The sequence below is a fragment of the Hyalella azteca genome, unplaced genomic scaffold (assembly GCF_000764305.2).
Source record: "Hyalella azteca isolate HAZT.00-mixed unplaced genomic scaffold, Hazt_2.0.2 contig9938, whole genome shotgun sequence".
Lineage (NCBI taxonomy): Eukaryota > Metazoa > Arthropoda > Malacostraca > Amphipoda > Hyalellidae > Hyalella > Hyalella azteca.
Window position 1 is genome coordinate 7356 of NW_025939994.1, and position 12778 is coordinate 20133.

General features: G+C 37.4%; 1 protein-coding gene across 2 annotated transcripts; it reads left to right on the forward strand.

The window, feature by feature from the left end:
• Positions 1–1695: 1695 nt before the first annotated feature.
• LOC108676589 (syndetin) lies at positions 1696–11595 on the forward strand. Of its 2 annotated transcripts, XM_047882223.1 has the most exons (9): positions 1696–3563; positions 3845–4062; positions 5255–5415; positions 6062–6203; positions 7557–7769; positions 8077–8223; positions 8649–8822; positions 9729–9955; positions 10075–11595. In XM_047882223.1, the coding sequence occupies exons 1-9, from the start codon at positions 1883–1885 to the stop codon at positions 10079–10081; spliced, it is 2970 nt and encodes a 989-aa protein (XP_047738179.1). In that variant the 5' UTR covers positions 1696–1882; the 3' UTR covers positions 10082–11595. The 2 variants fall into 2 exon arrangements, with proteins under 2 accessions (XP_047738179.1, XP_018020177.1); XM_018164688.2 differs by having other exon boundaries at positions 9729–11595.
• The last annotated feature ends 1183 nt before the right edge of the window (positions 11596–12778 follow it).

The window sequence follows — 12778 nt, forward strand, 5'->3', positions numbered from 1 at the left end:
GAGATTTGGGGTAACATATGCACGGACTTTGTAAATTTGCTTGCAGGTTGTTGATGGCTTTTCATAGCCAAGATGTGGAATTTGCGGCTCAAAGAAATAGAATCACGGCTGGCAAATCCATAAAACCACAGCTAAAAAAATTCAGTCGCAGCTTGCCAAGTAGATATATTCCATGATCCATGCCTGAATGGCATTATAACTATAACATGTCCATGGATACGGTAATATCACATCAATAATACAGTAATGTATTATGTACAGTATGGGTATGGCAATATATCACAAAAAATGAGAAAAAATCACAGAAAATATAATTTATTCTACATACACATCATCTACAAAGAAAAAAGACTTCAGAGTGCGGTACTGTTAGTAATGGATGAGTACACTCTGCATGCATGATGCATCAAATGTTTTAAAATTAAGTTATACGGTATTTCAATTGTCCTTATTGCTCTGTTCCTAGGGGTAATCCTATTGCCCTGAGGCTTTTATGTTGCATCTGGCACTTTACGCTTACAAATAGCATATGGAATTTTTTGGAAATGCCATACAATGGCCCTCACAAAGACCTTTATAATGAGCCCAAACTTGTTAATGAAATGTTTTATGGTAAGAAGTTATAAACAAAAAATGCTCAAAACCATCCCTTATTGCCCCATTTGATGGTATCACTTTTTTAACATTTTTTCAGGGATTTTTAGAGCTAGTAAATGTTTGATTTCTCAACTTCCTTTGTGGCTTATGCTACATAGATAGGAAAATTGTTAAAGTTTAAGTCACTGTTTTATTATTTGCAATATTTCAATTACATTCACCACTATAACATTTTTATGCCATGGCAGAGTACTGTTCTGATTTATATCTCCTGCTCCTGCCTCTTATAACCTAGTTTGATGGTACCTAAATTTTCTGCCTAAAATTGAGTAGGTACTAGTCTATGTGACTAATATTGCCAAATCATTCAAGTTGCCAGTACAATGCATGCTCCTGCTCTAATGGAAAAGAAATATTTTCTAAAATAGTTTAAATACAAACATTTTGTTGTTTCAAAAATACACATTTTTGGGGATATTGCTCAAACATTATATGTATAATGCATATCCAACAATAATTTCTGTCAATAAGGATTGAAATTTTCAAACTTATTACTGAAATTTTGTGGCTTCAAAGTGCCAAATTTTCAATACATTTAGAATCTCGCAGCCCATTTGTTCTCTTTTGTTAACAATACAAGAGCAAATTCATCTAGTGCAAATTTTGCAGCTCCAAATATGATAGGAAAGCTATAGTTGCTTTAGTCTTTTCTGCACACAGCCATTATTAAGCACTGGAGTTCATTTTTCAAAATTTGCTCAAATTCACTTTACCTAAAGTTAATTTTAGGTGTGAAAATGCTTGTTTCTTAACCTATTTCAATATAACTGAATCTGAGTTTTTAATTGAATTCTAATTTCACATGAAGACAGTGAAGACTGTGTAGCTGTATTTATTTGGGTTAGAATTTCTAAGGTTGGCTCCTATACTTTCATCAAATTGCAGGCAATTCATTCAGTGGACAAAACAACAGTTCATCCATACAATTTTATCTGAAAAATAATATCCTTGACCATAAATATCGCAAGTAGTTCTTGTTTGTTAGACATTTTTGGGTATAAAGATGGTTAATTAATTCCATTGCTGATGTCATCATATTTTTTCAGGCTGCATTCACCACTGCCAGCACCTTGAACTTAGCTGATGTTGCATAAATTTGGAAGATCTGCCAGAGACAATAATGTTACTAATGAAATGGCTTAATTCTTAAATTATAATATTGGCCTCTCTGTTTGTTATAGTAACTCACATATTTTTGATCACATTATAATTTGTAATAGCAATTATGGATATAAAAGAAAAGTTGAAAACATTTATTGATAAAAAAACTAACAAGACTGCAAAGCATCCTCCAACAACTCCAGCATATCTAGCAGCTTCTGAAAACTGGACAACCAGTGATTTTGACAATCACCTTGCTGTCATTGGACATCAGAATCGCAAAGCCAGCATCTGTGAAGAAATTCCATTGAGCAATGAGGCTCAAGATGTGGTGATAGATACAATTGAGACCATATATTTCCAAAGTGACAATCCTGATGTGGGAAGCCATGAACTGCAGAAATTTCCTGATATTTCTGACATCCATGTTATCAATGGAATTAGATCTCGACTTAGGAAACAGCATGCCATTGTCTCCAGAAGGGTTTCAGACCTCATTATAAGCAAGCAAACTGCATGCATGGAGGAAATGGCTAAGATTGACAGGATCCAAAAAGAAGGCTGCCTTGCTGTGGCTCTGTGTGTTCAAAGTAGGAGAAAATTGTCTGTTGGCAAAGATCAGTTTACTTCCGCTAGTCTACGTGTTATTGCTAATCATTTAAAAAGACAGAGAATAGTAGAAGTAATGAACAACCTGAAGACAATAAAAACTTTACAAATGACTGATATACAGTTACAAAAACTCCTGAGAGCTGAGGCTTATCCTAGTGCCATTCAGTTGTTGTTGGAGTGCCAGACTGCAGCATCTACTTTCAGACACTTCTCATGCATTTCAGATCTAAGTGCTAAATTGCAGGAGACTTTAGAGATGGCTGAAGAACAACTGGACTGTGCAATTGGCAGAGTTGTTGTCAATTTCAATGCCAACACATATGCCAAGTTGCATTCTGCTTACATGCTACTTAACAAACGCCAAGCCCTAATGGATCAGCTGCATATGCACCTTACATCTCATATCCACAACTCAGCGTTCTCTATAGTTATGGGCTATGTAGAGTTGTACAGCTCTGTGTCTCAGCTCAACATTTCTAATATTGCTAATAACTCTATCAATGATACCAATAATTCCATAAACTGTGATAAAGCAACCCAGTCCTCATTTAGCAAGATGCAATATAGTGAACTGTGTAAGTATGTTGACCATGAGTGCTTCTTAGCTTGTTATCTAGACTTATGCAAGTCAATGTTTGCAATTCTAAGAAACTACAAAGCCATCAGCAGATGGCACCACAATGAAGCTGAGGAAATGAAGCAATTAAAAAGTGAAGCCTCATCTCTCAGAAGTAGCCCTACAAAGTCCCCTGTTGCCGAAAACTGTTCTGTGAATGAAAGAAGTTATGTTGAACAAAAACTGATCCATGGCCTCCACAGAATATGGCAAGATGTCCAAGCTAAAATCCGTACATTTATTCTGGCTTCTGACTTGTCACACTTCAAGTTTGATGACTTCCTGCTAGTGTTGGATATCACCAGTAGATTGATATCAATTGGAGAAGACTTTTGTGGTAGTAAATCTGAAGCTCTTCAAGACTCAATCAAGAAGCAAAGCATGGGGTTCTTCCATCATGAGCATGCGGCCCGGCTAGAAGAATTACACATGTTTCTAGAAAATGAAGCGTGGCAAATAGTTCCTCTCAAACCTACATTCACTGTCTACCATCTTCTAGAATACAGATTCCTGAAGAGAAAAGATGCATCCTTTGAAAAATCTTTGGTTGTGGCTGCCTCCCCAGCAAAGAAAAATGGTAAATAAGTGTTGTTGCTTGCAACAGACTCAAAGAAATGAACCGGTTTTGATGTCATTATAACATTATTTTTGGTATGAAGGGTTTTCTAAATTCATTTGAAATTCATCAAATTAGTTCAAAGTATTTTGTTACATTGAAATACTACCTATTGTAGGCTAAGCCCTGAGCAGTATTTCATTATTACTTGGTCAGCAATGTTTCTCTATAAATATGTTGTATGAAAATTTATTCATTTAATAGTTACAAGACTAGGAATTAATTCACAATCCTATCTGCAGATGCCCTGTGGTCTATAGATGCCTCGTCCAGTCCATTTGACCTGACCTCGGAAGAGACAAGCCTTGAGGAAGACATCCTGGCACCTGAAGAAGCTTTAGGAAAATCTGATGAAGATACTGATGATGATGAACCTTCCAGCACTTTGGACGGCAAGAATGGGATTGCAAGTGATAGCATAACTGCAGACACGTTCAAAAAATTTACAGCAACAGCTAATGTAAGCTTGTTACCACGTTTTTTCTTTGCTTCGTTTCGTGTCTGTCTGTCTGTCTGTCATCAAAAATTCAGTCCTTAATTTAGAGCTCTTCTGAACTTCCTAGAAACTTGAAATTTGGCATGCATGCTTATGCTGCCTAACATTTCAAGATTTGATCATCAGAAGTAAAAATAAAAAAAAAATTTTTTTTAAATAAAAAAAGTAAACAAAAAATTAAAATTTCACGGTTGGAATGGAGTTTTTTGTTGAAAGTCCAGACTTGCCAACCCTAGAAATTGATTTGAATTGCTAAAATTGCTAAACTAAAAATTAGAAAATGAATACCAGTACGTAAATATAAAAGACATTTTTTAAAACCATGTTTTTCTGGTTTTTACAAAACTAAAAATGATGAAATAAAACAAATAAAAAACTTTTTAAAACCACGTTTTCTTAACAGACAAAAAAGAAATACATTTACCCTTACATAACATTACATAACATTTTACATAACTTTAATGTTATTTAAAAGTAAATGTTTTTCTTTTTTGTCCGTTAAGAAAACGTGTTTTTTTTAACACGTTTTTCTTAGCTTAGCTTCGCGTTTGTTTGTTTGTTTGTTTATTTGTTTGTTTGTTTGTTTGTTGTTAACATTGACAACGAAAATTAGCCCACTTTTGATTGTTCTAGAGATCTGAAATTCGGCATGCAGGCTATTTTCGCCTATTAAGTGTTGTGTGCTTTTCGCTTTAATCATAAATCTGCCCGACACACGTTTTTTTTGGGGCGAACCATAATTTATTTTCTACTTTTTAGTCCACCAGAAAAACGTGTTTTTTTTAAAGTTTTTTTTAAGTATTTTATTTTAATTTTTTATTTGTTTTATTTTTTGACGTCTTATCAGAATTAGGCAGTGATAAAAAGGATCCATGATTTTTTTAAGAAAGATGTTTTTGCAGGATCCACTCATATGTTTATCTCTTGTCTGAGCTATCAAAACTTCTCTCATTGTATAAATGACATCGCTACCCTTTCTTTGAAATAACATCTATTCACTTGCTAAACTTCTCAAATCATTTATTTATAGTAATGATATTCGTGTAATTGCAAAAGTTGTGGAATCTGTTTTTACTTCACCCAGTATAATTTATATATTTTTCATAGTTTAATAGGAATAATTTGTTGGTAGTTGATGTTGAGAAATATTGTGCAGTTGCCAGTAGCAAGCAACACATGTCTGGCCATCCTGCGACTGGTGGGCAAGTACCTACTGATGATGAAGCTGCTGCAGCCAATAGCCGCTGATGTGTTCTTGTGCACAACTCAGCTGGTCCGCTACTACCTCTACACCATCTGCACCACCTTTTGCTTCAGGTGATGCGCGTGCCTTGAATGTATATTTTATATGTAGGTACTGGTATACCCTAGTCTGTGTGAGCTAAACCGTACCTTTTAATTTTAAGTCTGATTTACAAATATTTTTCAGGAAATTCTTCTTTCTGTATTTTTTTAGTTTGGGGCATTTTTCTAGTGTCTGCACGTAAGGCAAACGTTCACATTATGTTTACCTACTATTCGCCTTGTTAACTCAGATGTTATGAATTGCAGGAGCCAATAATTATGAATCTGCAATGAAAAACGCATGTGGGTAATAATTTTATCACGTTGTTAATTGATGAGTGCCATAGCAACTACTGTTCTGTCCTATGGACAACCAAATTAGTAATTTAATGTTGAGAGCAAATCCGTAGACTTTCAGCAAATTTTTGTATCGTATTCACGCTCATGTCTGCGAAACCATTATCAATGCTACTTCATTGCTCATACTTGACACATTTTCTTTACTTCTGCATGAAATCTAAAATTCGAAAAGCATTCCAATTCATTTGTGTGTCTCAGCCTGTGTCTTTAACAGCAAAATCATAGCCGGTCTGAAATAAAACAGTAATGCAGAGTAAGCCATTTTAATTCAAGCTCTGACGTGTGGCATGAAATTGGTGTGAATTCTTCTTTGATCCAGTGGCATGAGCAACAAACTGTCGTCTGTGCTACGGGACATCGAGAAGGAGATCATCATGGAAGACACCCAGCACCATCTGTCGTCGTCTGGTGCGGCGGAACAGAGCCTCTCGGTCACAGATATTTCCAGCAGAACTGCTAAAGTGAGACTTCCCAGGAAATCACTCGTTACAATTTTTTTTATTGGATCAGCAATCATTTGTTGTACTATCAATAATTGCTATGTTTGAAGTAGGGAAATATGCTATTGGTTATTTATTTACCCAACAATGAGATTTTTGCCATAAGGACGAATGAGCGATTTTTTGTAATTTGAAATTCTTGCTTCGAAGTTTTACACATTTATTTCCTTGGGTATTGCGATGGTATTCATAATTCGTTATATCTTTTGCACTTGTGTTTTCACGAGTTAGTAGCTCAATATGAAAGTCTTGTGTGCCTCTGCACTCATGTCTAGCTCATTCAGTTTTGAGATCATGTCAATCGCGTTCTATTCCATTGTGGTCACGGTTGTAAAGGATCATATTATTCGCTCACTACCGTATTCTTGTATGGCCACTAACTATGGTAGATCATTCAAAATATACTATTTCTTTATGATCACAGCCAATTAGAATTATCTAATTTGCGTATTATTCTGTTATGGTATCTGGTATGTATATGGTATATATTCTGTATGTATCTGGTATATATTCTGTTCTGGTATGTATTATACCAGATTATATTATATTCTGTTCTGGCATATATTCTATTCTGGTATGTATCTGGTATATATTCTGGTATGGTATCTGGAATGTATGGTATGTTATGGTATCTGGTATGGTATAGTTCCAAAGGAAAATGTTAACAGCTCACTCAGCCTCACTGTTTGTGCATACGGTAGTTCCGGTCTAGAAGGATCCACTAAAATATACTTTTTGGGTAGTCATGGCCCAATGTGATCATTTAAATAACAGAATATTTTTTGGATGACCACGTTCCAGGGTGGTCATTTGAATTGCATACTGTTCCCTTATTGCCGCGGACATAATCGACTATTTCGACCGCACACTATTTCCGCGTTGCCTCTAACACAGATCATCCTAACTATACCTGCATGATCACGATTCAGAAGGATCATTTAACTCCCATACTATTTCCACATTGTTGTTCCATTCTTACGTATACTATTTATTCTAATAAAATGGATGATCAATTGAGCATGTCAGTGTCATATTTCCTCTCATAAAATGCAGGATCCAATTGAGCATGTCTGTGTCATATTACCCCTCATAAAATGCATGATCCAATTGAGCATGTCTGTGTCATATTTCCCCTCATAAAATGGATGATCCAATTGAGCATGTCTGTGTCATATTTCCCCTCATAAAATGGATGATCCGAATTAGCATGTTTGTGTCATATTTCCTCTAATGGAATGCATGATCCAATTGAGCTTGTCTGTGTCATATTACCTCTCATAAAATGCCTGATCCTAAGGAGGTTGTCTGACGCAGGTGTACCGGGCGAAGGCATCACCTGTGATCACGGAACTGCCGGCATGCGGAACGGACGGCGTGTCGGCGCGGCTGGTGGCGTGCGAGAGCCTCCTGCTGCTCTGCCGGGAGCTCTGTGGCCTCAGGGAGGCCGTCATCTCAGCTCTACTGCCTGCAGAAGCGGCCGAAGCCTGCGAGGCTTTCTTCACTCAAATCGACGACGTGTTACCCGAGGTAAAACACTAAAAACAGTGGTTTCTTTTATACATTTATTTCATTGCAGCTTAATATGCATGTCCTCGTAAGCGCTATCTGAAATTAAAAAAAAAATCAAAGTCTTATATAAATTGTGGCATTTATCATGAGTGAGCTAACAAATTGTCAATTCTTGATTTTCGCTATTTAGCATCGTTTGCATTTATTATGATTCTACTTTCTTATAAATGGAATAGTATTCGTATGTTTGTTAAAATTGTGTTGATTTTTGTGAATTTTAAAACAATTTAGTATACGTGACTATAACAAATTCGCTTCTGCGCAGGTTGTGCCAGCCGTGTACAGCTGCGTGGGCGCTGCAGTTGTGCCACATCAGCAGCTGGTGCAGCAGATGTCATCAGTGAACTGGTCCATCAGTAGACTGGAGAGCCAACACAACGGATATGTGGACCAAATTCTTAGGCTAATGCAGGCAAGACATTAAACGTTTCTGTTGAGACTCGTTTAAATCTTTACTGCATCCTTCTTGTCACAATCTTCAATCTCCTTGTCATAGGTGAGGAGACAAGAGACAACAACCCATTACATTTTACTGTATGCTCAATATTATGGGTGAAGAAATTTCTCTTTGTACCAACCTATTGAAACTTACTGTTTCCTCATATTTTCTTGTGTGAACTGCAGGGCTATTTGACGTTAGGATATTCGAATAGATGTTTTCATTAGCCCTGCAAGCCAATTAGTTGTCATGTAGGCTTGGCTAATGACTTGTCTTGATCCAACACGTATTCGACTGTTCATTATGTTTAGCTGCGTTCATGCAGATTTTTGTTCATTATTTTCTTCTTATGTCCTCCTATCCTCAAGGTCCATTATTATGATTCATTGTCTGTACAGGGATTTTCATCAGTACTGCAGACAGTAAAGACGCGACAACCTCTCCCCGCGAATGCTGAGCAGCATCTGTGGAGGACTACCGTGTATCAGCTACACGCGGCGCTGTTGGCGGGCTACGCGGCCGCCAAGGTCTGCTCCAACGAGGGGCGCTCTCTCATGCAGCTCGACTACCAGGTGAGGAACCTTGAGACCTTGACTAACAACCTTAAGACATTCATTAACACATGTACGGGTCGTCCTAATTATATATAAACTTCATGTTTTATAGAAATTTTGGGATATGAATTTTGGAGGTAGCAGTCCCTGGCTACGCTGGAGAGTAAATGTCTAAAACCCACACAGCTTATATTGCCACGCACGTGGCAAGTCTTCAGATGAACGTGACGAATATTGGCACATTTTTATTTGTTATTATCATCAAGAATTTAAATACATTACAATACTGATATTACAAATTAGCACATTAATTTATTTCCGTGGAAGCTACGTATTCTCCCAAATATCTGTAAATGAACTTTGGTGTTTGTGACATAGGTACATAATCAAAAATAAATAAATATAAAAACATTTAAAAAAACACGTTTTTCTGGCTTTTAAAAAACTAAAAATAGTGAAATAAAACAAATAAAACAACTTTTAAAAACCACGTTTTCCTAACGGATAAAAAAAACATTTACTCTTACATAACATTTAAGTTATGTAAAATGTTATGTAATGTTATGTAAGAGTAAATGTTTTTCTTTTTTGTCCGTTAAGAAAACGTGGTTTTTAAATTTTTTTATATGTTTAATTTCACTATTTTTAGTTTTGTAAAAGCCAGAAAAACGTGTTTTTTTAATATTTTATATTAATTTCTTTTCTACTCATTAGTTAGCAATTTTAGCAATTCAAATCAATTTCCAGGGTTGGCAAGTGTGGATGTACGAGAAAAAACTGAATTCCAAACCGTGAACTTTTAGTGTTTTTTTTTATTTATATAACGTGGTAAATAAGTAAAAACACGTGGTAATAAAAATGACTTAGTTCACTTCAGATTAGGAAATTTTAAACATCATAATATTTAAGTTCCCGTATTTGCAGCAACTAACGTCAAAGCTGGAACCTCTGTGTGGATTGCGACCTCTCCCTGGACGCCCATTGGTCGAGAGCTACATTAAAGCTTTCTACCTGCCAGAGAGCGCACTCCGTGATTGGCTCATCGAGCACCGATCAGAATACAACACTAGGCACCTCGTCGCCCTCGTGGGCGTCATGAGCCATGTGCCTAAACACGCCAAGACTGCGCTCACTGCCATGCTCGAGAATAGGGAGTGACCTTTACTTTATACGCTCGGAAACTTGGAATAAAAGGCTAAGAAGAAACACGAAGATAACTTATGCTAGATGCTAGAGAATTGAGTGCGCTCACTACCATGCTCGAGAATAGGGAGTGACCTTCACTTTATACGCTCGGAAACATGGGATTAAAGGCTAAGAAGAAACACGAAGATAACTTATGCTAGAGAATTGAGTGCGGTCAAAATATTTATTAAACCATGCTATGTGCAAATGTTTACAATAATAGACTGATAAGAGGAATAGTTAGAAGAAGCAATATTTTACTTTTAAACAGGTATGAATTTAAACAGGTATTTTACTTTTAAACAGGTATGAATTTGAAGTTGAGATTTAGTTAACATTTTATAGTCATTCAAAATGATTCTGGAATGAGGATGATAATTCTAAGGATCTTTGTGTTTAAGATTTTCAATCGAAACGAATATGAACAAAATATATGCGTAAACTATGTAAGGACATGGTAATATTCGTGCCTGAATGTCAGAAAGCAAGTTTCTGCCTCTTGCTAACTCTGTGAATGGCGATTGGGGCCCGCTATGATAGTGAACTAAATTATATCTATCGATAGGTATTCATCATTTTAAATCATATCTTTGTGATGGGATGCGAGAATTATATTTATGAAGAGAACATGTGTGTCTTGTGATCTTTTATTGCATTGCGAAAGAAAGGTCTGTTCTTTCGCTGAAGTATCAGTATTACTATTGATGACTACGTTGGGTCGTCAAATGTATTGTCCGTAAGTTCGTTCCTTGAGACTCGTGAGCCAGGTTAGCGTTTTCAGCTTGGGCTTCAGCATTTCTGCGACGTGGACAATCTAATCATAATTTAATAAATCATTGCACCTTTGGAACATTTCAATGCAGCAAATAATTCAATATATATATATATATTAAAACCTATATATCCTTAACTTCAGTTTGCTTTTTGATTAGTTATGTGACATCTAAAGCCGTTGTTTGGGCTGCTTCTGTGCGTGCACATTCAATATAAAATTGCACTCGTTGAAAGGTACTACTGCCTGGTCCATTTAACGCTTTAGGCAAACCTCTATAGCTCACGAAGTGCCTGCTCTGAACGCCCTAACCGGCACCAGCATGCTTTTCAAGACATCACCGCCCCGAAATTAAGAGGATATCACTGTACCTACAAGACCACCAAGGACTGGCATTTTCAGCTTTCCAACTTGACATTTTAACAAGCTTTCTGCTATGCTGTCGCAAGCCTGCATGACGTACGGTACTCCATTTTGATACTCGCCACCATTTGCCCAAAAATGGCCTTCATTGACCAGACATACTTCCCCCATCCACCCACCTGGATCACGCTAGCACATTGTATCTTGATAGCGCTCTCCATAACCAACATCATTCTTTCATTTTTGTAGCTGCTCTTCCTGGGAGAACACCTATGAAGGAGGCTCTGCAATCCCGCTTTAACCATCTCATTGTGGTTGTTCTAGCACCGTTTTCGACACCGGCATTATTGGTCCAGCCTAGGCTGGAACCAACTTGCAACTGGAGTTGGGCTGTGCCGTAGATCATGTGTATTGAGGGTTGTTGAAGCAATTTAAGAGGTGAAGATCACCAGGAACTATAGAGAAGTAGTTGAAGATGTTTTGGGCTTTTGGATGTTTTCGTCGATTCGTATTCATTTAGGAGAATGCAGTGACCAGATCAAATTTGACCAGTGCCGGCTTGTTGACGGCAGGAGGGATTGTCATAATTCATCAATGTTTGCAAGTGAAAAAGGCCATCTTTTGATCAGTCCCGATGTGTGGTACAAATCGAGGGTGGCTCGGAGGATTTTGTGTCAGAATGTGCTCGCTGGTTGTTTGGTATTAATGGTTGGACGAGGTTGATGTATTTAACATAAAGCGTGACTTGCATGTTGCCAGGTTGGTGGTTCGGTCGCATAATTTTTGTTAGGCGTGTGTGGTATTTCAGCAGGTATTGGGCGAAAAGGCAATCAGTGCCTCTGTCAAGTTTTGACATTCGGATAGGTGTTGTTCATATGTATTATGGTAATGTTGCATTATGGTAACAAGTTCTGTCTCGTTTGGTGGAATTTCCTACTGTTCGGAGGCAGGTGGTTCACCACTATAATCTCGCAAAACACGTATACCGCCAACAATATTCTCTTAGTTACCCCCAACACCTAAAAATGCACTCGAGGGGGCCGCGCTCCTCCACCACTACCACTCCACTCTGACTCAGCTGCGTTAGGGTTTCTGAATTAATTTGGTTCCTTCGATATTTTGAGTCCAGCTTTCTCGCAGCGCTCCCTGCCTAGAGCGTGGATATTTTCTCTCCGCACAGCATATTTTCTATTGCCCGTTTCTCCTGCTAACCTTCTCGTGTCCTCTCTGAACGATAGTTTCGGCTTTAATTAGCATTTGCTCGGCCAACATTGCGTGCCCATGACTCTTGTGAGTCGGTTTTTAAATGACAAGATTTTAGTATTCATGTGTAAAATGACAAGGATGGCTGGCGGTATAGCACTGAGCCAATACGGTATCAAGCGCATTAAACAGCGTATATGCTTGTTATCAGTTGCGAAAGATCCTTTACAAGTATAAATGTGACTTTCGTTAGTCCAATAATAACACCCAAGATCCTGCCTGCTGCGAATGTGCGCAACACCTTTTTTTTTTATTTGGAATACGTTGGCCAGCACGCAATGCGCCAACTCTGTAAGCTAAATAAAATTTTTATTTTACTTGAAAAATGATTGGTCTGTTCCTCGATTTCTCGTATTTCGTCTTTTCTCGAACGAGCGGAGTCAATGAGTGA

Excerpts from the sequence above, each read along its gene's own strand:
- LOC108676589 (XM_018164688.2), top strand. The coding sequence starts at position 1,883 with ATGGATATAAAAGAAAAGTTGAAAACATTTATTGATAAAAAAACTAAC. Across the intron at positions 4,063-5,254 it reads AATTTACAGCAACAGCTAAT|TTGCCAGTAGCAAGCAACAC; the intron begins GTAAGCTTGTTA and ends AATATTGTGCAG. Across the intron at positions 7,770-8,076 it reads TCGACGACGTGTTACCCGAG|GTTGTGCCAGCCGTGTACAG; the intron begins GTAAAACACTAA and ends GCTTCTGCGCAG.